A 27,343-nucleotide genomic window follows, 5' to 3' on the forward strand; every position below is an offset into this window, starting at 1 on the left:
AAGGTGAAGGACAAGGAGAGGACAGCTCTTGACGGTGTTGCTGGGGGAGGGAAAGGGGGCAGAGATGGACAATAAGAGATGGACGGGTGGAGGCATGAGTGAAGCTGGTATTTTTCACTAGGGGGTGCCACTTTCAGATTTTCACCCAGGTTGCCGGTTAGCCTAGAGCAGAGCTTTCCAAACTGTGTGTGGGGATACGTTAGTGTGTCGCCTGCAGTGTGCAGGTGTCGCGCAAGCCCGGTCAACTCTGATGAGAGTTTGGGCTTTTTTTTTTCTAGAGATTCACTTTTTTTTTTTCAGTTTATGGGTTGCTTATTATTGGGTGATTTTTGCTGTCAATCGCGTTTTTTGGGGGGGCTTGGTGGGTGGAACGAGCCCAGCCATCCTTGCATTGGCTGCTGCTGCCGATGAGGCCTGGCCATGAGGAGTACTGACTGCAAGCAGCAGTGTCTGGTGATCATGGAAGGGAGTGAAGCACTTAACTGGCAACAATCAAAAAGACGAGGTACATGAGTGTGGGGGCCAGACATGTGCTGGGGGGAGAGAGATGAGTGAGTGGGGGGCAAACGTGCTGGGGGACAGACATGTGCTGGGGGGAGAGATATGAGTGAGTGGGGGGCAAACATGCTGGGGGGACAGACATGTGCTTGAGGGGGAGAGATATGAGTGTGTGGGGGCCAGACATGTGCTGGGGGGAGGAGAGAGATGAGTGTGTGGGGGACAGACAATTTGTTTTATTATTGTTTCTCATAAATTATAACAATAACATGAATCTTGGAATATATATTTTTAATATAAATTTAAGGTTTTCATGAGATAACATGTTTCACGACACAACCTATTTATGTATATATTTAAGGAAACATACATAAATTGTTGAAATATGTTTCGTTCGTTTAACCTTTAACCTCTGGTTTACTAGTAGACTGAATTACTGTGTCCCGAAATTATGTTTGTCTAAAAAGTGTGTCACCAACATGAAAAGTTTGGAAAGCTCTGGGGCTGGGGTGCACAGAGGAGAGGCATAACCAGCAGACCCCAGAAGGTGAGGATGTCTCTGTACAGGTTAGTGGCGAGAGATCCGACCTCCGAACGAGTCTACATAGGCTGGAGAGAGTCCAGAGAAATGCTACTAAAATGGAACAAGGTCCTGAGAAAGGAAATCTGTACAGCCTGGAGGACAAGGGAGAGAGATCCCAGCACCTCCGAGGTATAAATAATGCACATGAAACAACCCGTTTTCAGAGGAAAGAGTAGAGCCCAGAGCAGCGAGCTGGGAACCAGGGTTCAAATCCTGCCACCGCTCCTTGTGACCTTGGGCAAGTCACTTTACCCTCCATTGCCTCAAGTACAAACTTAGATTGTAAGCCCTCTGGGGACACGGAAATACCCACAGTACCTGAATGTAAACCACTTTGAAGCGCTGAAAAGTGGAATATAAATCAAGGTCAAGGTATGTGGCTCCAGGGGGCAGACTCAGGAGCAACATCAGAAAACATTTCTAGGGGCGTGCACAGTCACGGATTTAGGATTTTGTCTCCTCCTATTCTCACATAATAACCATGTGAACAGTTCCACAGGGTCATCACCATTCTACGTTAATGTCGGACGCCATCCCCGTACGCTCAGACCTGTTCCGGTCTCCGACTCTCGCTCAGCAGCTAATCTGATGGGACAGGAACTGTAGCAGAAGTCTTCTAGAGCAAGTGGCTGAGCCTTTTAAAAACTATGCTGACAAGAAATGCCGCTCCGCACCTCAACCGCCCAGGAAGCTTAAGTTTGGCTCAGCACTAAAAATCTAGAATTGAAGATGCCATCTCTGAAGTTTGCACCTCGATTTGTGGATCCGTTCCCCCTTTTGCAACAACTGGGCCCTGTGGCATCTAAATTCGGGTGATGGACCCTCATGAAATGGGGACGTGTCCTAAGGTGGGGGTTACACCCATGCTCTCAGCATTTTGCTGAGGTCTCCTTCGGTATATTAGGCCTCCATTTTGCCAGAGTCTCCCCTGGTATTTTCAGCCCCTATGCGCTCTGCGTTTTGTTTAAAGTTTCCTACAGTCAGGGCTGTCCTGTGGGAGGGTGGGGAGGGGGAGAGGGGAGAGGAGGGCAAGCAGGATGACCAGCCCAAGCCCTGCATTTTCGAGGCCTCAGCAATTTGCAGCTGCAGCAAGCAAGTCTGTCCTTTGACACGGGGCCAGTATGTTGCTAACCCAGAGCACCACCGACTGCATCTCCCAGCAGGACTGCAGCTCTGCTCTACCTGTGGCCCCCATCACTTTGTGGCCCCCACCAGCTCAGGGCTCAGCAGAGGAGGAGTCTGCCGCAGGTAAGAAGCAGCGCTCTCTCTTCCTGCCAGGCGTAGGGGAAAACAGTAGCATAGACATGATGGCAGCAAAGGACCAGTTGGTCCAGTCTGCCCAGTGGGCTTCTTATGGTGGTATCTGCCGCACCGTGCAGGTTACCCCCATGTTTCTCCTAAGGCCGCTCCGTGCACTTATCCCCAAAGCTTTCTGATAAAAAAACAAAAAAAATACCGATGATGATAATGCCCAGGCCGATTGGTACCGGGACCCCTAGGGTCAGCCCCATCGCTCTTTGTATTTGGCTGGAGTCTCCTCCAGTATTTTCAGTCCCTGCCTTCTCTGTTGCACCCTCCTCCTGTACTTTTAAACACCCCCCCCCCCCCCCCCCCCGCCCTCTGCATGTTGCCAGGCTCCTGACACAAGAGCCTTCAGTGATGTTTTCAGAGCCGAAAGCTCAGAGAGGGTTAAAGGGTGAGGGCTCCTCCCATAAGCCATTTTTAATGCCTGGGACTTGCACAATGAAGTGAACAAGGGAAGCCTCGGCTGCTTCTGATGTGCGCGCCCATTGCTGCAGACAAGGTTTGCGCTGCGCCCCCCCCCCCCCCCCAAAAAAGGAAGCGGGATTGTGCTCGCCAACTCTCCAGGACCCGCAGCCCCGGGATCCCGGCGGGCAAGACGAGGCAACCGATTTTCCGGCCAAAATTCCGCGGAAGAAAAGAGGAGGAGGAGGGGGATCTCGCTGACCCATCCGAAGCGGTTGCGGAAAGCCGAAGGGCTCGGACGGACCCTGGAGAAGGCGAGAAGATGCCCGGCAAGTTTGCCAAGGCCAGAGCCGGCATCTGCGAGGCCAGCGGAGATTAAAAGCGGCAGCCCGGGCTGCAAGATTTCAGGAGAGGGCAGGAAGACTGGAAGGTAACCAAAGAAGAAGAATAATAAAAAAAAATAATGCACATGCACTGGAAAAATAAAATGCAAGCGACAGCAGTGCCACCCACGTGCCCAGACCAAAAAATCGCTTTTATTTCCTTTTGCAGACGGATGAGGCATTCAGATCGGCTTTTATTTTTATTTTTTTGCAAGCAAAGTTGTTTGCATTTATTTTTGTTCTCGGCCTTGAAATTTTAACCCAGCTGGAAAGAAAATCAAGCCGAGTCGGACATATTTCGTGTTTTGGAGAGATCCCGGGGAGGATCCAGAGGGGATGCAAGGAAGGAAAAGTCTTGCAGGGAGTTGCAAAGACACCGCCTAAAAAGTGGGGCCTTTCACCGAGCTGGGGGCATGAAGCGGAAATGAACAGAGTAAGGCGCCGGCGCCAATTCGCCGGGACCTGGAAGGTGCTAATTGCAGGCGCTGCCTCCCTCCTGCTTAAATAGTTGGGGCCGCGGGCGGAGGAGCTCGGACCGCGACCTCCTCGCTCGGTGGGTGAAGACTTCTGAAACGTGGACGGGATTTGGCACCAACTTAGTGCGAGAGCGGGGGAAGCTGCCGGGAGAGCTCCCAGGCGACTTGGGGTTTTGCTGGGCGCGCAGTCTGAGGCCGGAGGGAGCAGCAGCCTTGCCCTCCCTCCTCTTCTAGAGGCCGCACCACCACGCCCTCCTCCCCCTCCCGATCGCTCGCCCTGGGCGTGCAGGATGCACTCCAAAGAGGATCCGGTCCCCTCCAGCCGAGGGCGGGGCTGGGGCCAAGCCGCCGGCTGGCGAGCGCCTCCGGGCAGGGCTCCGCCGGGCTCCTTCGCTGATCGCGGGATCGGCCCCCCCTGGCAGATCGCTTTGTTTGGATTAGAGAGGAGGAGGGGGCCTGCTTGTCTCTCCTCCCTCTGCAGGGAGAGGAAGGAGGGCGCAGGTTGGGTCTCCTGCAGGGTTGTGGCTTCTCCCCCCGCCCTTTGACATACAAAAGATCCTCCTGCCTAGAGGAAACCGGGGGAGGGAGGGGAGACTGCGGGCAGGCCCGGCCCGGCGAGCTCGAGCACAGGAACTTGCTTCAACTTTGCTGCTCTGCCATCCCCTGCAAAGGGAGTTCGCGGGGCCTTGGAAGGAAAAGGCGCCTTTCTAGATTTTGGCCTGAAGTTGCTATTCTAATCGTGGCCTCTCCCACCCTTCTTTGTATGCTCTCTAAAAGAGGCAGTGGCTTTTTTTTTTGCCATTAGGAAACTGGAAGCAGTTGGGATGGTTCTCATTTTTGCAGGGAGGAGGGGGTGAGAACAGCTTTTTGGGATGAGCTAACTGTTTAATCTTATACTCTTGACTTTTTTTTTTTTCTCCCCCCCCCCAGATCCCACTTTGCAGAGCATCGGAAGCTGTAGAGACTTGAGCCTGAGAAGAACAGATGTTTCCAGCTGTTGCTTAAAGCAGGAGGACTTGAGTTTGGTTTTTTTTTTTTTTTGGTCCAGCTAAGGAGTTGCTTGTGACCGGTAAACCTGTTGGAAATGGCTAGCATGGGTCCCCTGGGCAAATACACCCATGCTGTGGTGAGGGCTGTCCCATCGTCTTTTGGCACAATGCCGGATTCTTTGCCAGAGAAGGGGTGGAGCCAGTAGAGTTGGCCAAGGCTCAACGGCAGTACGGGGTGCTGGCGGGCATCCTGCGGCAGAAGCTGGGCCTGCAGGTGGTGGAGGTGCCGGCGGAGGAGGGGCTGCCTGCTGGGCCACTAGTGGAGGACGTGGCAGTGGTGCACGGGGACACGGCGCTGATCACACGACCCTGGTCACCAGCACGCAGGAAGGAGGTGAGGGGTGAGACACAAGGTGGGCCGCTGGCTTCTTCCTGGTGCTATACGTCTGTGTGATCGTGAGTAGCACACTAGTCTTTTTCCTTCTGGCATGACCTTAGTCGCTTAACCTAGGCATCTGGCATAGCTGTGCTTAGAAGGGGCTCAGACAGCTTTCACAACTAACCAGGTGCACACTGCTTACCCCTGGAAGTACTGGCTCCCTTGCTGGGTGCTTCTAATAACCTGGATTGACTCCTATTGGAGTCAGGATGCTGGACCCAGTGTGGTACGTCTTAATGTCCTTAACCTCTAGTCCAGCTTCTGGGGTGGGTGCTGTGGTGCAGGAGTGTGTGTGAGAGCTGGGGGATCTTGGTACTAGAAAAAGGTGGGTGCAGTATGCTGTGCTCAGCTGGTTAGAGCTCTTTCAAGCTTGTCAAACACCAGACAAGCAGGACAATGAATATGTAATAGAGAACCATTGACTACCAAGAGCATGGCATAAGTCTGTCAAACTTAGCAACCCCAGAGCCAAAAGCTGTACTTGTGGGAACGGCTGCTTGCAGCATGCCATGCCCTGCTTCTGCACTGGTTAATGAGTTAATTCGAGCACTTTTCCAGTTTGCTCTCGTGTTCTGCTATATTATGCACAACTTCATGCTGAATGGCTTCTCTTTGGATGTGTGCAAGAGTATTTGATGCCTTAGGTGAATCTTCAGTCCTGCAAGTCACCTCCTTTCCTATTAATGGTAGCTCCAGCACCCCCTCTATACCTCACACTGACAAGATTTGGAGGTCTCCTCCCTCTCCCAAATTCTGGAACTAGAGGTGACTACCCAGTCTGCCTAATGACAGCACTATCCATGCTTAATGCCAATATACAACATTTCTGGGCTGTGAGTTTCCTGTGACTGCCCAGGTACTGAATACGGTTTCCATTGGTCAAGGGCATTATCAGGCTTCATGTCTGCTGCATGGATCTGAACAAAATGTTGCTTTCTTGCTGTGCTAGGCCATAACTCTTCCTTCAAGGTTGCCCAAGCAGTCCCCCGTATTGTCGAGAGCTGTGACTCCAGACTGCACAGTGCTTGTTTGGCTGTCCTTTTTTTTTTTTTTGCTGGCTGCCATGTGTGAGGGGTGTGGCCTTGACTTCTAGTGCCAGCTTTTCGTTGCCTGACATGGAGCAACAAACTTCCAGATGTGTTGTCTGCCATGGAAGTCCCCTCTGCAGGTTAAAGCACCCTGGCACTGGTGCCACGGTCCCTGCTGGCTCGTGGGATGGGATGCAGGGGCCCTGTTCTATAAGGTAAGACATGTGCAAGGGTCTAGTTTTACAGCCTTACAGAAGGCAGCTAATCGGCATTGCTTGCCCGTCTGTAGAACAGGTGGCATTTTGTAGGCTTTTTCAGCTGCCGTTGGTGTCTTGGCAGAAGCCGCATGGCTTCCTAAGTCCCTCCTATGCTGGGGGAGGGATGAGGTCCTCCATTCAGGAAATCTCCTGCTGCCCCTCCCCTACCAAACGTAAATTGCACCGCCAGGCTTTTTATCTGATTTTTCTCCCCCCTTTGGGGCTTTGAGTTGAAGGAAAACCTGCAATAGTCCCAGGCTGCTACAGAGCACGGTCTTCAACTACTTGTCTGTGGAAACAACTTTTTTCCACATTCATTGTTCATTTTTAAAGCCAAGTCTGTCAGCTGTGTCCTGGTGCTTGTTGGGCTCTGTACTGCATCCCCCAGATGTGTCCCTGATGCTGTACTTACCATCGCCTTGGACTTATTACCACTTCCTACCTATTTGATCTAATCCTTCAGTGCATTACTCTGACCAGACGTGCAAGGTCATCTGAGGCGTCTGCAGAGGGGTCCTGGGCGTCTTGGTGCCTCCCCTCACTTCTAGTAAGTGCTGTGGGGATGACTTGGCACGGGTGTGGAGCGGTAAAGCGAATCCAGTCGTGTCGCTTTCTTCTAATCTCTCTCGTGCCACGAGCTGATAGGGGAGAGCAGGGCGCGTGTGGCAGCTGCCTCCCTGTGGGAAGGCGTCCAAACTCCTTCCTCTGTCTTATGAAGGGGGAGGGGGTGCACTGCACTCCTGTGTGGCTTTTAAAGCAGAACAAAGCTGGTGGTCTCCTGCCGCACCTCCAGCAGTGACCTCTTCAAAGGCTGCCTCAAACAGTGCATCCTTCGAGCCAGCCTCTCTTGGGTCCCCTGGGGGAGGGGGGAATAGTTGCTGCAACTTTGTCCTCGCCAATATCCTGGTGAGAAATGAGTGGAGGACCCTGGAGAGGAAGGGTGACTTCTGTCCTACAAAGCAGTTGGGGAGAGCTGTGTTGATCGTGGCCATGCCAGTCATATGTCTCCCTTGTCCCCAGGGCCTGGGAGTAGCAGGAAGTGAGTGCCTTCTCGTATCTGCTGACACGGGGTGGATCAGCTGCAGGCTTCAGTGCAGGCCTCGCCCTCCTGCCGCTCGGCACCGAACGCCCCACACAGCTCTGCCAGTGCAGCTCGCTCTTTCCCTGCACCACTGCCCTGCTATACCAGACCCTTGATGGCACAAGTTTTTGTCTGCAGAGTAACATACAGAACAATTGGAGGGGTAAGAAATGAACTACAAAAAGGGGTAGATGTTGCAGAAAGTGTAGCCTCAGGGCTGTGTTTGGGTCTGTACCATCCTGGTCAGATCTTTCTGGCCTGGTGATGAGATGCTATGGCTGCTGACTCCTCCTCTCTTGAATTCACAGATTTTTTTTTCCTGCTCATTTAAGACAATTGGGTTTGTGGAGGAAGGGGAGGGCAGTTACTCATGCAAATAGCTGAATATAATAATGGTGGGATAAGTTGCAAATTGCATGGGTGACTTGCCCTATTGTAGGAAAGGGTCTGGAGAGGGGGTTTGATCAATTTCCTCACTGAACCTGGAAAAGCTGCTTTTTCCGGGCAGGGGATGGGCAGAGTTGGCAGCTTTCCAGACTGGTAGCTGTTGCAATGCCAGGAGAGGGCTTTCAATCTGGCAGGGTGCAGCCGGGAGGGGAAGAGGGTGGCTGAGGGTTAACTGTATAAAGATCTCTCCTACTGGGTCACTGCCTGGAAGCAGAACTAGTGCTTCTGTGTGGCTCTGGCTTCATCCCACCTCATGCAGCTTCTTGGTATCTTGACATTTTTAAGTTGAGTACACTTTGGCCTATTTAAGGCAGGGAACTAGACAAAAATCCCCATGCACGCTAGCAGACTACCCTTTTGATCTTTCACTTGTAAGTCAGTGGAAGTGACAGCACAGGCTGATCCCTGCTCATGGGCCCTCTCCTGTCTGTGGCCAGTCGGATACAGAGCTGGAGGGTGGCCAACATGATGCTGTCTTTAAGGGCTCCAGAGTGATCCAGTGAGCCTGATGTGCATGGTAGAAGCTATTACAAACGCTTGCTCGCCCTATATAGACCTGGCTTAATGGGGGACAGTTAGTATGGCTTTAGCAAAGCAGTTTTTAGGATAAAGATTTTAAGGCAAGTTGCTGTGATGCATTTGACAGTCTTTTGAGACTTTGGAAACTAATCCACTAGGACAACTTTTATCCCAGGATTAAACAGGTTAAGACAGGAAATAGGATCGATTAAATGAGGGAGTGCTCCCATGATTGTTTCATAGTCGGGAGGATCTGGAAAAGGGAGCAACAAGTGAGGTGATCAAACTTTGCAGATGACCACTGTGATTGTGAGGATGGGACCAATGGAAGAGTATCTGGTGCCCTAGGTGAATTATCAGTTGTGCAGTTCCAGCACAGTGCTGCCCACCCTCCACCCCCAAAAAAGTCTCCGAGCTCTAGGCAACTGCCTTCATGGCCTGATGGAAGCCCAGGCCCCGTGAAACTGCATGTGAAGAAATGCAGAGCTGATGCACAGGCAGAGACTGCTCCTTAACTACAGGTACACGATGCTGGGTCCCTTCCTAGGAATCGCCACCCAGGAAAAAGCTTGGGAGTCCCTGTGGAAAATGCATAGCCTTAGCTCCGTATACAGCAGTGGCCAGAAGCAAACAGGATGCTAAGCATGATATTAGATAAGGAATGGAGCTAAAATGCTTCACTCCTGGCTGGCCCACTTCATAGAAGGGCAGCCAGTGACACCCTCCTCCCATTAACTGGGGGAGGTGGCTGTGAACCTAAGCTTCCCCAAAACTGTGTGTGGCTATTACACCTAGCGCCTCTCAAACAGCAATGCCTCTTCTGCCCTGTGACAGGTTGATGGGGTGAAGAGTGTCCTGGAGGAGCTCCGGCTGCGGGTGACACAGCTAACAGATGAGGAAGCCACGCTGGACGGGAGCGATGTGTTCTTCACTGGTACGTGGCTCTGTCATTGCTTGTAGGGTGGGAAGGGGCATTGGGACTAGGATTGCCAACTGGCTTTAGACTTTAAGCCAGGTTGATCCTGTCCTGGTTTGACTCCCTTATGGCATCTGGTTTCCTGAGTGAATGCAATGGGATAAAGACAGGACTGGATCAAGCAGTCTCAAATCTGGAGCCAGTTGCTGACTCTGTTGGACCCTTGCTGTATGAATTAATTTTTTTTTAAGAGCTTTAGCAGACCCTGCTGTGCTCTGCATGCATGACGTTGCAGTGTTTACATATCGGGGTGGTGGGACACCTTAGATGCCAGCTATGGTGTGTATAGTCCAATGACTGTCAAACTGGTTTGACTTCATAGCACTGATCTCCAGCTCCCCTGCAGATCAGAGCCCTGAATGCTCACGAGTGTTGCACTAACTTTTTTTCTTTTCTTTTTCTTTCTCATGTGCTTTCCCCTGTCTGCTGCAGGCCGGGAGTTCTTTGTTGGGATCTCAAAGTGGACTAACCACAGAGGGGCAGAGATGGTGGCAGACTCCTTCCGGGTGCGTTAACATTTTAATCGCTTTTGAGTTGGGTGCAGGCCATAAAGAGGGTCTTTTGAAAACCTTTCTTTAAAAGGGCACGAACTACAGCAGGTTGAACATCGCTGTTTTGCAGGTACCCTTTCACTTCAGGGCTTAGGACCAGCTAATGTTTTGCTATGTACAACACTTAGAAGTGACGGCTTCACTTTGTACATCCTGAGAACTAATGTATGTTAAAATGTAAAAGCTCCAGAGGTGCAGTCTCTACCCAGAAATCAGCTGTGGTTGACTGGCTAAAAGCTACTCTACCCAGATAATGCAGAGTGGCAATGACCCCCCAAAGCCTAGGATGTGTCAAATTGTAGCATTGCTACTGACTATTGTGGGGGGGAAGGGCTCTGACCGACCTGCCGATTGGTTACCAGGCTGGAAATATGTGGGGGGGACACCACCCTAAGACAATGTTTGGGTGGTGTCAAACAGATGTTGTAAGGCATCTCCTGGCACCAGAGAGACTGAGGATGCACAGTCGTCCCCCCCCCCCCATCGTCCTCTCCCCAGATGTGGGGGGAGCAGCCGGGCTGGGTAAACTGGTCCTCCTAACTTGCTTTCTCTTTTTTCCAGTCACACACACCTAAGGGGGGGAGGGGGGTGGCTCTCTTCCCATGACTCATCCCTTGAGAGCTCAGCACAGCAGAATAAGGCAGCTGGAAAGAAGAAAGCCCAAGAGCATTCTGGAAAATGGATTAGCGTAATGACTCTGCATGGAAAAGCCGCATGATAGGGTTTTGGTTTTTTTTTTTTTTTTTCCTTTGCTAATCGCAGCATCAGCAGTTCGTGGCATGAGGGCTTGTGATTATCCTAGCATCACCTGGGAACAGAGCACTCTATGTGGAGAAACGGCACCCCTGGCACTCAGTCCTAAAAGGCCCCCTCGCTCACACAACTCTGCCAAGGCACCTCGCTGCTGCCACTGTGCACCCTAGCACAAACTGTCTGCTTGGACTTCTCCAAGACCTCAGCAGGTTCCCACTCCCCTGTGTACTGGTGTCTCGTGGGCGCAGCTTGCCACCCTGCATGATCTCCATCCAGAACATTCACCAAGGGAACCTGGTGCTTCTGACTCTTCTCTCTCTGTGCTGCAAGAACACAGCACGACTTCAGCTGCCGCCCCAGCACCTGTTCTGTGGGTAGCTGCTGTATCTTGTGATGTATTTTTAGTACTGGTTTAAGGTGCCAGACTGACAGAATGGGAAAGAAGTGAGACCCTGGTGCCCCCTTGTCTGTGCCATCTGCTGAAAAACAAGAATTTTGCTTTGCTGCTGCTGCCATCTGCTGGACCAGAATAGAAATGGCATGTTAACTTGGCATCCAGCAGGAAACCCTCAGTCCTGTTTCTACCTGGTTCTCCAGATCAGATCTGAAGCACTAACTGGAATGAGAGCCTGGATCCAGTCAGCCCCATTAGGATATTGTAAATCAGTGCATTAAATACTTGTGTTAATGTAACCTGCAATTCCTAGTGAGCACAACTCTTAATACAGACCAGGGAGGAAGTAAATAGGGGTAACTCCCCCCCTCCCCCCCTTGGCTTAATCTGTCCTTCCTAAGATTGCACCCATTGGGAATGCAGCCCATAAAGTGACTGCTCACTAGGCCTTTACTTGCTGTAGCTCCTGTCCCAGGTCTAGCATGGGAAGAACACCAGTGGCTGAAAGATTCTCAGATTTAATTAGGAAACCTCTTGGCATAACTTGCATGTGTTGCCAAAGCAATACATAATGCAGAACTGTGCTTAACAGGGAAGAAAATACAGCCCTAGCAACCATAACTCTAAAACTGCAGTACAGAATGGCTAATAGCATGGACAATTAGCATGTTTTGTGCTAGGGCCGATGCCCTGTGAACAGCTACTCTGCTTCCCTCCTGGGGGTAGGGGGAAGGAATAGGTGCTTAGCTCTTTGTATTGCTCACTGTATTCCTAAGATTTGTCTATACCTGGTTTCAAAGGGCTCTCTAACTCTACCATCCTATGCAACCACAACACTCCAGGATGGAGTACAGAAATATATAATATATCTTTCACAGCCAGGCCTTGGCTCTGGCACTGAGCATTCACATAACCCAGCCCTTGCAGTGCACTAGGGCTCCTTCGGACCTGATAGCATACTGAAGCTCGCACTCGTGCAACGGGTCTGAAGCTACTTGGAGTGCTTGCATGCAGGACGTCTTAAAGCTATGAGCTGCTTCTAAAATGCTTTCTCGTCTGGCAGGATTTTGCTGTCTCCATTGTGCCAGTGTCTGGCAATGCACACCTGAAGAGCTTTTGCAGCATGGCTGGCCCGGACACCATTGTCATCGGCAGCAGCGAGGCAGCCCGGAGAGCTATGAAGGTATCAGCATGTGGCTCGGGCAGGGGAGGAGAGAGCAAGAAGCAGTAGCTGGCAGTGCTAGACTATTTTTTTGTTCTCATTCTAACAAGATCCTCCAGAATATGGGCTTGGTGGATTCTTGGCTGGATCACTTCCTCCCTCTATTAAACAGGGGGGCATGCACCCTGAGGACTTGATCTTCAGTCCTCTTGTGTATCAGAGATGCCTGCACACTTCCAGTGTTTATAATCTCTGGGGGTAAACTTTATCAAATTTGAACAGTCTCAAACTAATCAGCTGTGGGGGGGGAGGGAACAGCCTCATAGTCAGTTCCTGGAATCTTGTCATGAGTTCAGTCTGGAGTCCTCATGGTGAATGTTGCAAATACAAGGGGGTATATTGACCAAAGGAGTGAAGTCTCTTTCTGCAAGTTAGTAAGTCTTTTTTGGATAGATTTAAGAGCTTGTAAACTGAAGACTTTACAACCAATGCCACTGGTCAGTTCAAGCAGTGTCTGCACGGCAGACAACCACATCCCAGTCTTGGTTGTGAGCTTGAGCCACCCAATGGCTGCTGCTTCTGCTCTGTGCTTTAAGCCTTTTGGGGTCTGCATTGTCTCACTCCTGTTTCACACCTCAGACCATGGAGCAGCTGACGGACCACCACTACGAGACCCTGACGGTGCCAGACGATGCAGCCGCAAACTGCATCTATGTGAAGGTTGGCCCGAAGAGCAGCTTCCTGATCCACCGCAGCGCAGAGGAGTTTCCCGAGAGTGCCCAGGTATGGGACGGGGGGGGGGGGGGGGGGTGGTCAGGAGCCAGCTGGTCACCATTGAGAGCAGTCATGGGCTGTAGGGTGACAATACTGAGTGTCCTTCAGAAGAAGATGCTCTTACTATACTTGGGTCAGCAGAGAACAGCCATTGATCATTGCCACACAATTACATCAATTTTATTTTTTTTTGCAGTGTGCATATAATTAGTTACAATGGCATAGTGATTGGCCACAGAGTACTTGTTGGGTATTTCTTGCTTCCATAGCAGGTTTTTTTTTTCTGACTAGCTGAAGCCTGCAGCCCTGCATAGAGCAAGCTGCAGGAATAAATGCTTGTCATAACCTATGTATGCATCACTGTTGCCAGGTCCTCCCTTAGCTAGTCTCATATTTCAAGTGTTTCAAAATCTGAAGGAATAATGCCCTGACCTCTGAATAGTTGTGGACCTTGGGCTAAGCTCTTACAGGGGGTGGGGGCATGCATGCAATCTCTGCATGCTGCCTGCGTAGAACTGGTGTCTTGTAACGTGACCCAGGAAGGATGAAGGCCCTGTGCTACCCTGTATTTAGTTCCTTGACCACCTGCACCCTTGGGGGTCCTGCCCTTCAGGAGGGAGTAGAACTGTTGTAATCTCATGCTCCAGCCAAGAGATTAGGATGTGGTTCTGGGAGGGCTATAAGGGAGTCTCTCTGCCCTTGTCCTAGGTGAGCTAGCAGTGCACTTTCTGTGCTGTAGCGAGCATGGGATTCTGACTGGACAAGAAATGGATGTCTAGTTAAGCTAGCTGACTGGCCACTGGTGTTTTTCCTCTAGATGGGTCAGTAGCAGACTATGGGGAGTTAAAAGCTTTGGGTGGTCTCTACCTTCCCATGGTAAGGGGTAGAGGGGCTCAGTAAGTGATAGATACAATCTATAAGAAGCTGAGCTTAGCATTGTAGGTCAGGTTCTTTATGGTCCCGAGTTAGTGTCTCTCTGGGTCTGATACTCCTGGATGTGCTTAGGTGTAGCCAAAGGGATTTGACAGGACAGGTATGGTTTAACTCTGACTCTTGAGGACAAACAGGCCTTACCTTGGAGGATTAGCTGAACAGATGTGCAAATGCCTCGTGCATAGCCATTGTGGATATCCCAAAGATGAGGCCTGTTGGCTGGCTCTGGTCCTCAAGAGCCAGCCTAGCCTGAAGTCAGACTGGCTGACAGGGCTTCCTAGAATTGTCCCTGGTCTGTTTCAGAGTCTTGGCATACTTGCTGGAGAAGTGTGGGGGGTTTTATTTATTCTGAACCTGGTGTTTGCTGCGAGAGGCTACATTTTGTAGCGCAGGCCTTTTGAGTGGCACCAGATCTTTGCAAGCCACCCTACTGGCTTCAGGACTACCTTCCGCGTTCTTGCTGGTCTTTGGTAGGTGCATAGCAACATGCAAACTGCATGGGCTTGTTTGCAGAGAAGGGACCATCTGGGGAGAGTGCAGGGTCTTCAGCCAAGCAGGCGAGGGATTGCTTTCTCCTTGGATGTGTAGTCTCCTCCTCCAACCCACTTCCTGGATTAATGGGTAGGTCTAGGAAGCAACTGGACCAGAGGTCTCCCTACACACAGCCCATAAAACTGGAGCAACATGTATCTTTTGGTGTGGGAATCGGTTTACAGCTTATTTTTTTTTGTCTTGCAGACATTCCAGAAACTGACAGACTACACCCTGATCCCAGCTGCCTGCACCGAAGTGGCAAAGCTGGGTGGGGCCCTGTCTTCCTGCTGCCTCTTGATCAATAAGAAGCTGTAGTCATATGAAGGTGTCGCAGGCTTCTCAACTACGCTGTGTCCCTCCCCAGCCCATGCAGTCCGGACTATGCAGCTGAGGGCCGGGGGGCTCACTTTGGCACCTCCTCCCATGCTGTGCTGAAGGCAGGAGGGGTATAAGGGTGACTGGTTTGGTTTTGTACCTGTTTAGGTTATTGGCAATACTTTCATAAAAAAAAAATAAATACAGAAGTACACACACGTTGTTTGGCTGGTCTGTTGCGAGAAGCAGAAGGCATTACTGGGTTCTGGTTTTATTCAGGTGTTAAAAGGCTCCTCTAGGTCAGTCTAATGGTCCAAGCAAACCTGCAGCATAGGCTCAGCTAGCATTTACCATATGGGTAGAGGCAACAGCTCTTCCACTGTACTGAATACCCAACCTAGTCCTCACAGAGGACCTGCGTCTGTTTTCTCTTCCCCCCCCGTTTCAAAGAGGCAGAACAACTACAAAACAAGGAAACTTCTTTTACTGGGCATCTTCCATGCCTACAATGGTTCTCCGGCTTGCTTTTTTTTTTTTTTTAACAGATCATTGGAGCCTTAAGTGGGAGGGCAGGGGCCACTGGGGCAGGAAGCAATTCTCCATGCTGACTCCTCATCTGTCAAACAATGGTGGCATAAACAGTGGGGGAGGGCACCAGACTGGGGGGTTGAGGAGCCTGCCGGGAGGGGGGCAGCTGTTCCAGCTCCACATAATGCACCCCATCAACATCCTGTGGGAGGAAAGGCAAGGCCGTTAGAACATCTGGAACAAAAAACGCAAGCTGGGCAGCCACACCGAGGCTTCTCAAACAAACCCCCCCCCCTTACCGCTTCTGAGGGGGTCCTGCTCACTGCTGCTCGGCCTTGCTGCTTACAGCCCACAGATGGTGGCTCCTGCTCCTCCCCTGGAATAGGAGCACAAACACACACCAGCCCTGTAACCATCTTCAGGTTTGTGGCAGGAATAGAACAGTCACCTCCCTCCCACACACCCTGAGCTTTGGCTGTAGGACATAGGGACCTTTAGAAAGTGTAAAGGCAGGGAGCCACTAGCACTATAGTGCAACTGGACCCCTTTTCCCATCACTTGCAGATTCCCTGCCCAAAGGGCTTGCTCTTTATGGAGTGGTGGTGCACTGCCCTGAAGCTCACTATGTCCTCCCATTGCCCCATGCCTTTCTGCTCACCTAGTATCCCTTCCAGAGCATCTTCACAGGGCTCCTGCTGCCTGAAAAAGAAAGACACAAGCTGGCACAGGGTACAATCTGAGGCTGAAAGTGCCATGCTCTCTGGCACTATCTCAAGCCATGCTGGACCTTCATGCTGGGGTGACAGAGGCCAGGCTCCAAGCCTCATCGACCTCCCAGCAGCTGCTCAGTCTAGAAACCCCTTCAGTTCTCCCTGAACAGCCTCCTCAACTAAACTTGTTTGACATTCGTGGCTTCTTAGCAATAATTGTAGCTCCTGCTTGCACCCCAAAAGGTGGCTACTACCTCCTCGTTCCTATTCCCCCACCCCCCCCCCCCCCCCTGTAAAAGGGTCCTCTGAACTTTCTGGCTTGCATATGGATGGACAGGCCCCTAACTTTGGGGGGGGAGAATAAATTGCTATGCCTCCCCTACTCCCCAAACTTCCTCCTTTGGGGCTGATGTAACCTCATGCACCCAAACTGGGCACCTGTTGTGTGGTCACCCCCCCCATGTGCACCCATCTTCCTGTGCTGGATGTAACAAAGGAGCTGCTGCACTAGGGATAAATTGGGTGTCTGATGTGTGGCGGGATGTGCACTGTGAGTGTCCATTTTGTCCTAACTCACCAGCATGATCTACAGGACTTGGTGCATATGGAGTGTGTGCCCAGACCTTTTTTCAGGATGCTGCATTTTGTACTTAGTATCCTCCCACTAAGGAGGAGATACAACAGCAACCCAGTGTTTTTTAGGTGAGCCCTTGCTGCTCAGCCAGCTCCAGGGCCGGTGTTAAAAATTGTGCGGTCTACACAGTGGTTTGGTTTTTTTTCTTTCTTGCCTCATTTACATGTGCTGAGTGCTGTTAGCTACACCGGGGCTTGGCTGTGTGTTTGGGAGGTGCTGATTTCTCCCCCCACCCCCCTTATTACAGCAGGAGTTAGTCTAGCGCATCCACAATGCCAGACCAACTGCTCATTAACCTGGATGCACAGTATTGTGGCAGCCTGTTTGAGTTTAACAATGATTGAGGCTGGTTCAGGGGCCGTGCTGTATGTAGCCATGGGGAAAGCCAAGGCCGAGCATGTTCCTGTTCACTCTCGGCACAGGAGGAAGGGAGCCCCAGTCATTGTGCAACAACAATGCTTCCTTATCCCAGGAGACCAGTCCAGTTCAATGGGTTTTGTTCCCCTACCAGCAGAGGGAGACAGAGCAAGCGGTTTGCTGAGCTCACCCTAGCTTAAGGACCCAGGCCAGCTGCAGCTCTTCACTATTCTCTGTCTGCTGGAGATGGTACACATGCAAGACTATGTAGCCTAAAAAGGCTTAGAGCATTGTTTTGGGCCTGGCCTCCAGTTCAGCAGGGAGCTGTCCGTGGCCCTGGCTGGTTGGGGAGGGGGAGGTCTGTTAATCAAAGAAATCTGGCTCTCTTCAGCTCCCCCTCCCAATTTAAAAAGAGCAAGAGCTGTGCCTGTCTCCCTGCTGCCTGGAAGGGACTTCTTCTGTAGAAGAGGTGATAAGGTTTCTTTAAAAAGAAGCATGGAGGAGCGCCAAGAGCTCTCACCTATCTTGAGAGGGTCATGAAGCAGTCTCCACCACAGTTCAGCAGTGGTCAGTGGCCAAAGAGAGCAGAGGAGCTCCATGGGAGTGCAGTCTGGCCACAGCCGTGGTTGCCCTGGCAATGGAGCCTGTGGGGCCACCACAGGCCGTCAATGGCAGCAGGGCCTCTCCTGTGCCTGCCCTGGAGGAGCTGAAAGTCAGGGTGGAACGGTTAGAGGGGAGATGCCCCATGGAAGGTAGGGTGGATGGAGAGGGGGGTCTCTGCTAAGCAGGGCTTGAATTTGGTGTCAGGCATCGCTGGCAGAGGGGAGCCAGTGATGATGGGAACTGTGGGATTTTTAATAAGAGAGCAGCTAAGTGGATGATAGCTTCCCCTTGCCTTTTCCCTGTGACTCTAGACCATGAGAAAGCATAAAGGGAGGGGGGTATTCAGACAACCTACAGCCGGGCCTTCTCCCCCTGCCAACAAGCTTGCCCTCATAATGAATTGGACTTTTTGCCTGTTCACCCATGTGTCCCTCCAAGGAGTCCTCTGGCTAAGAAATCAAGATGGGAGCTAGGTTAGGAATAGACTGCAGGATCCTGCACTTCAGGCACAGATTCCTTGCTTTTTAGGCCAGGGGGACAGTGATCCTGAGGGAGGATGATGGTGATGATTTGTTGGGGGTTTGACTGTTTGAGAAAGAGGAACTCCCATCTATGATTATGCAGGCCCTAGCAAAGGATAGGGTGGAGGCAGGAGAGTTGATCCTGGAAGGTTGCCAGCGACCAGCCAAGGCCTTTTCTTTGCATAGAATGATTTGGGTGGAGTGGGATATGCTGGCCAGACTAGCCACTGGCCAATGAAGAATTGGAGAAGCTCGTGGTGATGCAGAAGGCCCAGGATTCCAGTGGAAGGACTCACAGGATAGGAGATGCGAGGTCCCCCTTAGTCTTTTGAAATTTCCATGCTAGTACCATGGGCCACTATCAGTAGTGGTATATGTTCAGAACCTGCCCACATTGGGCCCAGCAGATTCAGAGGAGGTCCATGGGGGATGGTGTGATGGACTAGAAGGCTGAGAGATTGGAGGCCAAGGTGGCCTTTGTAGCAGATGCCCTGTGTATCCTTATTCAGACTGGCAAGAGGTATGTCTGGGGCTGTGTTAGGTGTTTGCTGTGGCTTCGGAGCTGGGCAGCAGATGCGCCGTCTACGATGGGGGGTGAGTAAATTGCCATGTTGTGGGAAGCTTCTGCTCAGGGAAGACCTTGATAAGCTGGTGAAGGATTTGGGAAAGAGAAAGCCCTAAAGGTTGCCAGAAGATAGGCCTGGGGGATAGTTCTCACATGGTGAACTTAATGGACCTAAGTTTAAGGTGATGAGATGGCATTGGCCAGGGAGAGGGTTGTGGGGTTATTGCAGGAGCAGATCCAAGTCCTTTCAAGGAGGAGAAAAGGGGACGATAGGTGTGGGGAGGGCCACCATGAGATGCAGGGGTCTCCCTCTGCTTCATTCGAGAGGGAGTGCTGTCCAACTTTTACAGGAAATGAGCCTGACCTAGTGTAAGAGACAGTGACTTGTTAGAAATGTTTATTTAAAATTTATTATTACCCACTCCAGCTGGAATTACTAGGCAAGGTACAATAAAATGCTCATAAAAAGAAGAAAAATGAAAAGGATAAACACAATTCTGGTCACCGCATCTCAAAAAAGATATAATTGTGATGGAGAAGGTACAGAGAAGGGTGACCAAAATGATAAAGGGGATGGAACAGCTCCCCTATGAGGAAAGGCTGAAGAGGTTAGGGCTGTTCAGCTTGGAGAAGAGACGGCTGAGGGGGGATATGATAGAGATGTTTAAAATCATGAAAGGTCTAGAACGGGTAGATGTGAATCAGTTATTTACTCTTTCGGATAGTAGAAAGACTAGGAGCCATTCCATGAAGTTAGCATGGAGCACATTTAAAACTAATCGGAGAAAGTTCTTTTTTACTCAACGCACAATTAAACTCTGGAATTTGTTGCCAGAGGATGTGGTTAGTGCAGTTAGTATAGCTGTGTTTAAAAAAGGATTGGATAAGTTCTTGGAGGAGAAGTCCACTACCTGCTATTAAGTTCACTTAGAGAATAGCCACTGCCATTAGCAACGGTTACATGGAATAGACTTAGTTTTTGGGTACTTGCCAGGTTCTTATGGCCTGGATTGGCCACCCTTGGTCTGACCCAGTATGGCATTTTCTTATGTTCTTATAACCCAACCACACTGGTGCCTACTGCAGTGCCAGTGTATAGGACCTGCAGTTCTTCGGCCGTACTTGTATTCTACAACCATTTCGTGATTTTTAGCATCCTCCTATGGGAGCTCAAACAAAGTTCAGCTGATAAAGAGCTCCAGCGCCTGCAACTGAAACTAGTCCCCTGTCTTGTAGAAGTCTGCTGTTCTCAAGGAGGGGATGTCTCTGCGATCATAAAAGGCCCAGAGGTGTATACATGCTTTGTGCTGAACATAAGACTGACAGAAGCTTTGTGCATTAAGTGACTTCAAAAGTAAGGTTAAAATTTAACCTGCCAACCAATGCCTTATCCTAAGCATTGGAGAGATGTGTTCTCCTAAGCGTGCAACAGAGGCCTCGCCTGTGGCTGCATTTTGCACTCCTGGCAGTGGGTTTCAAAACAGAGGCTGGCAGCCCATCTACCGCATTCCAACCCTGCGGTCCGGCGCGCACTAATGCCTCTGAACCTGGTCTAAAATCAGCTTTAGCTATCACAGCACGTGGAAGTTAAAGTACACACCCAGCACTGCACCTTTCACCTGTGGGCAGGAAGCCACAAATCACACCCCAATACTTAACTTGCGTGGAGATTGGGCTCATGCCTTCCCCACGTTGCAGAAATGGCTGGCTATCCAAATGTGGGAATCTTGGCAGAAACCAGCAGTTTCAGCTTCCCGACCTTCAGCAGCAGCAGTGCGTTTGCAAATAATCCCTGTTTAATGGCTACACCAAACTCAGTAACCTTTTCCAGTGCAACAGGGGCAGGTGCTGTAACAGGGCCTGAAAATTGTATAGCGGCTGCAGCCAGATAGTACAGAATATCCAAATCAGCAGCACGGGCTCAGCTAGATAGTAACACAGCAGAGCAGATCCCTGACCCTAGCAAAAACCATTTAGAGGATGCTTATCTGATCCTAACCTGCTGCCACCAGGCTGTAAGATGGGAACTAAATCATTTTAAGACATCATCATTTTAAGACATCATCAATCAGCCAGTTATACCAAAAGTGTTTCATGATTGTGGATATTAAATGCGGATGATATGTCCAAAAATACTAAGACATCTCTGTTTGCTATCAAAGCCTCTCGCATAAGTATCGAGGCTTCACGTTAATATAATCTCTATGCTATGGTCAGAATGAAACCCAAACTGATAGTGGTCTAAGACTTCATGTGGACGCCCTTTTGCTTTTCCCCTCTCATTCACCAGCAAAGAGATGGGTGGTAAGGTCTACCCTGGGCACCAGTGGTTCTGGTGCCCAGCGACAAGTGGGTACATGAAAGATATACCAGCCATGTAATGGTTCCCAACAAAGAGGGCATCAGCTGCCATATTCTGGATCTCAGGCTCTTCTAGTTCCCCACTTCTACGTGGAAACCCTACTGTCAATGATCGTGGCGGTGAGGCTCGGAGAGTTTCTTGCCTCCCGCGATCTCAAAGAGGCACACTCACACATTCCCCTAGTTAGATCATTAGAGGCTCCTCAGGCCATGTTCAGTTTTGAGCACTCGTTTGCTTTGGCTATGGCCCAAGGATAGTTTCCAAAGTAATGGTGATTCAGGAAAAGTAAATTAAGGCGAACCAGACATCTACCTCATCTGGGTGATAAACTTTGCAAAGAGCAAGCTGGTGCACCTCACTCCTACTCAGTCCTTGGAATATCTTGGGGCCCTGTTTGACCCACAGAAGGGGAAGGTTGGCCAACCTCACCTCTCAGGTTTAGAGTCTATTGCCAACATCTCCCAGGGCCTGGTATTATTTACAGGGGCTGAGACCCCTGGCAGCAGCCTTGGAGTTGCTCCTGTGGATCAGGATGCATGGGTTTGTTGTAAAGGTCGTTTGTGTCTCATTGGCAAGTTCAGTTGCACAACTCCGAGAGGAGGCTTTTGCTATTGGTCGAGGCCATAGGCAGCTTGGGTTGTTTGGTTTCTGGATCAAAACCTGTCCAAAGAAGTGAATTTGTTATTCTGAGCAGATGGGAAGTGCATGGTGAGGACAGAACTGCCCCGGGTCACTGGAACTTGACAGAAGCAAGGTGATCCATCAGTCATTTAGAGACAAGGGCCAGAAGGAAAGCCTCTCAAGAGTTCTTGCCACTAAAATCAAACTGAGGACCAATTGAATGAACAAGGGATCTGACTTGTTGAAGCTCCCTATACCTCTCCAGTGCATCCACTGTCTTAAAGGTTGGCAAATCCACCGACTGCCCCAATTTTTTTGAAGGTATAAACAAACATGTGGACAAAGGTGAACCAGTAGATGGGGTGTATTTGCATTTTAAGAAGGCGTTCGAGAAAGTCCTGCATGAGAGACTTCTAAGAAAACTAAAAAGTCATGGGATAGGAGGCGATGTCCTTCTGTGGTTTGCAAGTTGGTTAAAAAAGAGTAAACAGTAGGATTAAATGGTCAATTTTCACACTGGAAAAAAAGGTAAACAGTGGAGTGCCTAAGGGATCTGTACTTTTCAATATATTTATAAATGATCTGGAAAGGGATACGATGAGTGAAGTAATCAAATTTGCGGATGACACAAAATTATGCAGAGTAGTTAAATCTCAAGCAGATTGTGATGAATTGCAGGAGGACCTTGTGAGACTGGAAGATTGGGCTCCCAAATGGCAGATCAAATTTAACGTGGACAACTGCAAGGTGTTGCATATAGGGAAAAATAACCCTTTCTGTAGTTACACAATGTTAGGTTCCATATTAGGAGCTACCACCCAAGAAAGAAAGAGAGAGATTTAGGAGTCATAGTGGATAATACATTGAAATAGTCTGCTCAGTGTGCTGTGGCGGTCAAAAAAGAAAATATAATAGTGTTAGGCATTATTAGGAAGGGAATGGCAAATATAACGGAGGATGTCATAATGCCTCTGTATCGCTCCATGGTGAGACTGTACCTTGAATACTGCGTACAATTCTGGTCGCCGCATCTCAATAAGGAGAAAGTGCAGAGAAGGGCGACCAAAATGATAAAGGGCATGGAACGGCTCCCCTATGAGGAAAGGCTAAAGAAGTTAGGGCTGTTCAGCTTAGAGAAGAGACGGCTGAGGGGGGATATGATAGATGTCTACAAAATCATGAAAGGACTTGAACAAGTTAATTTAAATTGGTTATTTACTCTCTCAGATTATGGAGAGCCCCCTGGTCCTATTAAGTTAGCAAGTAGCTCATTTAAAACAAATCAAAGAAAATTCTTTTTCACTCAGCACATAGTTAAGCTTTGGAATTCATTGCCAGAGGATGTGGTTAGAGCAGTTAGTGTTACTGGGTTTAAAAGAGGTTTGGATAAGTTCCTAGAGGAAAAATCCATAAAGTGCTATTATGGTAATTAATAAGAACATAAGAACATAAGAAAATGCCATACTGGGTCAGACCAAGGGTCCATCAAGCCCAGCATCCTGTTTCCAACAGTGGCCAATCCAGGCCATAAGAACCTGGCAAGTACCCAAAAACTAAGTCTATTCCATGTAACCATTGCTTGTGATCTAACGTTTGGGTATTTGCCAGGTACTTGGCCACTGTTGGACACAGGATACTGGGCTTGATGGACCCTTTGTCTGACCCAATACGGCAGGTCTTATGTTCTCTTAGCCATGGCTCAATTAACCTGGAAAGTCTGAAAGTAGCAAGAGGAAACTACAGAACCCAAAGAAAAAGAGCAGTGGACATTGGATGTACTGCTTAGGTTTTGTTTGCCTACCATCAGACACCAGTGAAGTATTTACTTTTTTGAACAGCCACCTTGGTGGACAGTGTGGGGGGGGGGGGGGTTCTGATTGACTGGACCAGGATGTAGGCCTTGAAAAACCTAAAGTGTCACACACACACACACACACACACCCCCGTGCAGGAAGGATCTGGGAGGCCTGGGTCCAGCCTTGGCCCATCACCTTCTCAGGGAGCCCCTGTTCCTAGGTCCAGCTTGGGACAGGGCTTACATCTAAATACGGTCTTCTGTTTTTACTCCTAACCATTCTTGGCTCTCCACTGTTTTGTGGACTAATTTAATAGGAGTTCCACTACATTATTCTCCCTTAGGTTGCTTTTTGATTGCCATTGCATAAATGAGATTGCCTGTGGTGTGCTTGCAAGCTGCTGCTGTGTATAGTTGTAAATGCCATATAAATAAAGTTTCACAAAAGAATGTCCAGCTTTCCTGGAGACTTCTACAACGCCCACTATCAAAGCGAATTGAACCATCCACGTTTTTCACAGAGGGACCAACCCGCTCACAATGGAAGTTGGCTTGACCATACCCCCCCTTGGCTAAACCCAGGACAGGTTCGAAAGCTTTCTTGTCTCCTGGCTCTGTCATTACCTGTCCCGTAATCTCCTCCAGAGGGAACAGATGCAGAGGATGGCCAAGGCTAAGAAGGCCAGGGCTGCCAGGGCCACAAGGATGAGCTGGAACAGGCTGAGAGTTGCAGACGCAGGACCAGCTTCTGGCTCTACAGAGAGAAGGGAAGAAAATGCAACTGAGTTGAGAGAATCGGGCAGGACTACATTCAAAAGGAAGAAGTAGGATCCTGGGGCTCACAATGCAAGCCTAGGAGGCTCAGCCATTGGAGACAAAGTGAACCTGCATGTGGTTGTTTTTTTCCCCCCATTGCATCTACTGAATTTTTCTTAGAGAAACTGGAAGGGCATAGGGACAGACGAGACAACAGCACAGGGTCACCCTGCCCCCTCCCAGTCGCTCGGACAGAGGAAAGGCCCATCATGTTCTTACCTCTCTCTTCGCCAGTCTCCATGCTCTCCTCTGGATCGTAATCAGGCGAGGCCGGTTCCAGGCAGTGCTCGGAATACCAGGCCGGGTTTTCCGTGGACGTACAGCGCCAGGCTCCCAGGAGGCTCTTGCTGCTGAGGGGCACGCTCACAATAGCCCCTGTCCTCATCCGCAGGCCCTCCTGCAGCTGCGCAAGGGGAATGCCATTCACTGTCCAGGTGAAAGAGGTTTCTGGCCTCTCCGGGTTACAGAGTTTACAGTACAGAATCGATGCCGCAGGTCCACTTTCGATGACACTGAGGTTGATATTATTGAAACAGCCTGAGATAGAGAGCAGAGGAGTAGGAGGCGCTGTAGGGAATGGTGCAGGAGTGCTCACAACTCTTGCAGTCCCAACCTCTCCCAGCAGGAGGTACTGTAGGGATCGGTGCACGAGCCCTGGCTGTGGGGTAGCTCACAGCTCCCTTAGTCCCTGTCTCTCCCCGGCCCTGAACTGGAGCAGTGGATCCCAAACCCGTCCTGGGGGACCTCCAGTCAGTCGGGCTTTCTGAGTATCCCCACTGAATATGCATGAGACAGATTTGCATGTATTGCCTCCAGATTCATAGCAGATATTCTGCAAACCCAATTGGCTGGGGGTACCCAGGACAGGTTGGAGAACCACTGCTGTAGGGAACAGTGCAGGTGTAGGCAACTCCAGTCCTCAAGTGCCGCAAACAGGTTGGGTTTTCAGGATGTGCACAAGGAGTAGAAGATTTGCATGCACTGCCTCCATTGTGGATATTCTGAAAATCAGACTTGTCTGTGGGACTGGAGGACAGGAGTTACCTACTTCTGCTTTAAGGCAGAGCTTCCCGGATAGCCACAATGAACATGCATGAGACAGTAAATGCAAATTTATCTCATGCATATTTTGTTGTGGATATGCTGAAAACCTAGGACGCATTTGGGAAGCCTGAGGCACTCATTTTCAACCCAGACCTAGGAACACACCTAGCCAGTCCAGATTTCAGGATATCCAGAATAAATATGCCAGAGACAAATTGATCATGGGTCTCCTGAAACCCCACCTGGCTAGGTGAGTCCCGAGGAGCGAGAGGTCACTGACCTTCCTTGACTTGCAGGTCAGTGGTCCATTTCTTCCCGCTGGCTGCCACGCAGGTGTACGTCCCCGAATCCCCCATCAGCACCCCCTGAAGCCTCAGGTGGTGGCTGCCAACGCCGCCGTGGAGGCGGTTCCGGAAACGTAGCTGAGAGGTGAACCCGGCGGGGCCCATCACCGTGACATGCCTGGCACCGATGCCGGCACAGGTGGGGTATTTCGGCTTCCACTCCCATCTTAGGACTGGACCACTGACTAAACAGTGGAGGGGGACAGTCCTCCCCAGAGCAGGACGCCAGATCTCCACAGCTGCTGAGAGGAGGAGGAGGAAGAAGCATACGTCAGGGTCAGTCTAGGGTATGCCACGCGGGGAGTCAATTCGGATCAGGGCAGGGTAGGATACATGACCGGAGGAGTCGTGGGCCATGGTGGAAGGAAAGCCAGCCTCAGTGCAGGATGTGCCACAGGAGTCGTCATGTAGGGTTAGTGCAGGATAGGGTTTGCCAGACAGAATTAGCCTCTCAGCTTTGGCTGTCTGGAGGGGAATCAGAGGGTACACTGCAGAAGGATGGGGGTCATCACTGAGGAGCACATAGCGTGTACTGGATTTTTTGGGTGCAAGATTGGCCAAGCCCAATGCTTTAATATTACAATGTTATATAGCGCCTTATGCTGAATTACACACAGATACCAGGAGTCCCTTCCCCAGAGAGCTTACAACGTAATTAGATGCAGGAGGCATTGGAAGATACAGTGACTTACCCAAGGTCACAGGACGTGTTAGAGGCAGGACTTGAACCCATTCCTCCCCTTGCTTGGGAAAGCTAACCCACTATCCAACTCCCGCCACGCTCCCAGGCAACCAAGCAGCTCAGAAGCATGCAGAGAAGTGGCCAGCGTGCTCCTTACCATCGGGTGGCCCGCGGTCCAAGGCCGTAGCGGTGATGAGCAGGGGCAGAAGGGCAGGCAGCATGGTGCAACTGCTGCTCAGGAGGGGCAGGCAGCCCAGCGGCGATCCTTCCCTCTGCTCTCTGCCGTGCTGAGTCAGGGGGAGGATGTGAGAGGCAGGCCTCCAGCGCCGATAACACTCCCCGAGCAGAAATAAACTTTGCAGGAAGTTCCTGCCGAATCTCATCCAGCTCCCATCAGGGAGCTGTTGGCCATTCTCTTACGATTGCTGGCACAGGGTAGTAACATGGTAGTATCCAGCTCTCCTTCGGGGCACTCTCACACATAGCCTCTCTCCTGACCCCACTCCCTCTGGCCCTTATCAGAGACCCATCACATATGGCCTCTTTCCTCCTGCCTCCACCACCCGCCCATTATCAGGGTGAAATTGTGTCCAGGTAGAGAATTAAAAAAAAAAAAGAGACATAAGATACACTAAATAAACTTTATATAGAAAATAAAACTTTGGACATGCTCAGTTTAGCCCACAGCTGGCTCCAGCATGGCCACGGGCTCCTCATCTGAAGCTGCATGGGGGGCGATTTCATCTTCTCCTACCCCTCCTTCAGGGTCCAGGACCCTCATCTGAAGTTGCGTGGGGGGCCATTTGGTCTTCTCCTACCCCTCCTTCAGCAAAGGGACTGAGCGGGGCAGGGAATTCATATTCCAGGGTGTCATCCAGGTTATCCTCTCCCAGCCGGTAATGTTTCTCTCTCTTAGTGGAGACCTGAAGGAGGAGCAAAACGTTTCCCTTAGCTCAGAGTCC

At 50.5% G+C, this 27,343-nt stretch overlaps 2 protein-coding genes across 4 annotated transcripts; one reads left to right on the top strand and one right to left on the bottom strand.

The window, feature by feature from the left end:
* The first annotated feature begins 2,905 nt into the window (after positions 1–2,905).
* On the top strand, positions 2,906–15,020 carry DDAH2 (dimethylarginine dimethylaminohydrolase 2). The gene is given in 8 exon segments (XM_029584895.1): positions 2,906–3,218; positions 4,578–4,830; positions 4,833–5,030; positions 9,242–9,341; positions 9,816–9,889; positions 12,145–12,264; positions 12,883–13,026; positions 14,689–15,020. Coding segments are annotated over 7 exon segments (846 nt in total). The 5' UTR covers positions 2,906–3,218; positions 4,578–4,731; the 3' UTR covers positions 14,800–15,020.
* A 291-nt stretch (positions 15,021–15,311) lies between these two features.
* LOC115080725 lies at positions 15,312–26,645 on the bottom strand. Of its 3 annotated transcripts, none has more exons than XM_029585099.1 (7): positions 26,539–26,645; positions 25,636–25,938; positions 24,531–24,848; positions 24,120–24,249; positions 15,986–16,026; positions 15,627–15,703; positions 15,312–15,529 (listed from the first exon to the last, which is right to left on the bottom strand). In XM_029585099.1, the coding sequence occupies exons 1-7, from the start codon at positions 26,600–26,602 to the stop codon at positions 15,419–15,421; spliced, it is 1,044 nt and encodes a 347-aa protein (XP_029440959.1). In that variant the 5' UTR covers positions 26,603–26,645; the 3' UTR covers positions 15,312–15,418. The 3 variants fall into 3 exon arrangements, with proteins under 3 accessions (XP_029440959.1, XP_029440958.1, XP_029440960.1); XM_029585098.1 differs by having other exon boundaries at positions 25,636–25,941; positions 26,539–26,644; XM_029585100.1 differs by lacking the exon at positions 25,636–25,938 and having other exon boundaries at positions 26,539–26,644.
* Positions 26,646–27,343: the final 698 nt, after the last annotated feature.

The sequence above is a fragment of the Rhinatrema bivittatum genome, chromosome 19, assembly GCF_901001135.1.
Source record: "Rhinatrema bivittatum chromosome 19, aRhiBiv1.1, whole genome shotgun sequence".
Taxonomy (NCBI): domain Eukaryota; kingdom Metazoa; phylum Chordata; class Amphibia; order Gymnophiona; family Rhinatrematidae; genus Rhinatrema; species Rhinatrema bivittatum.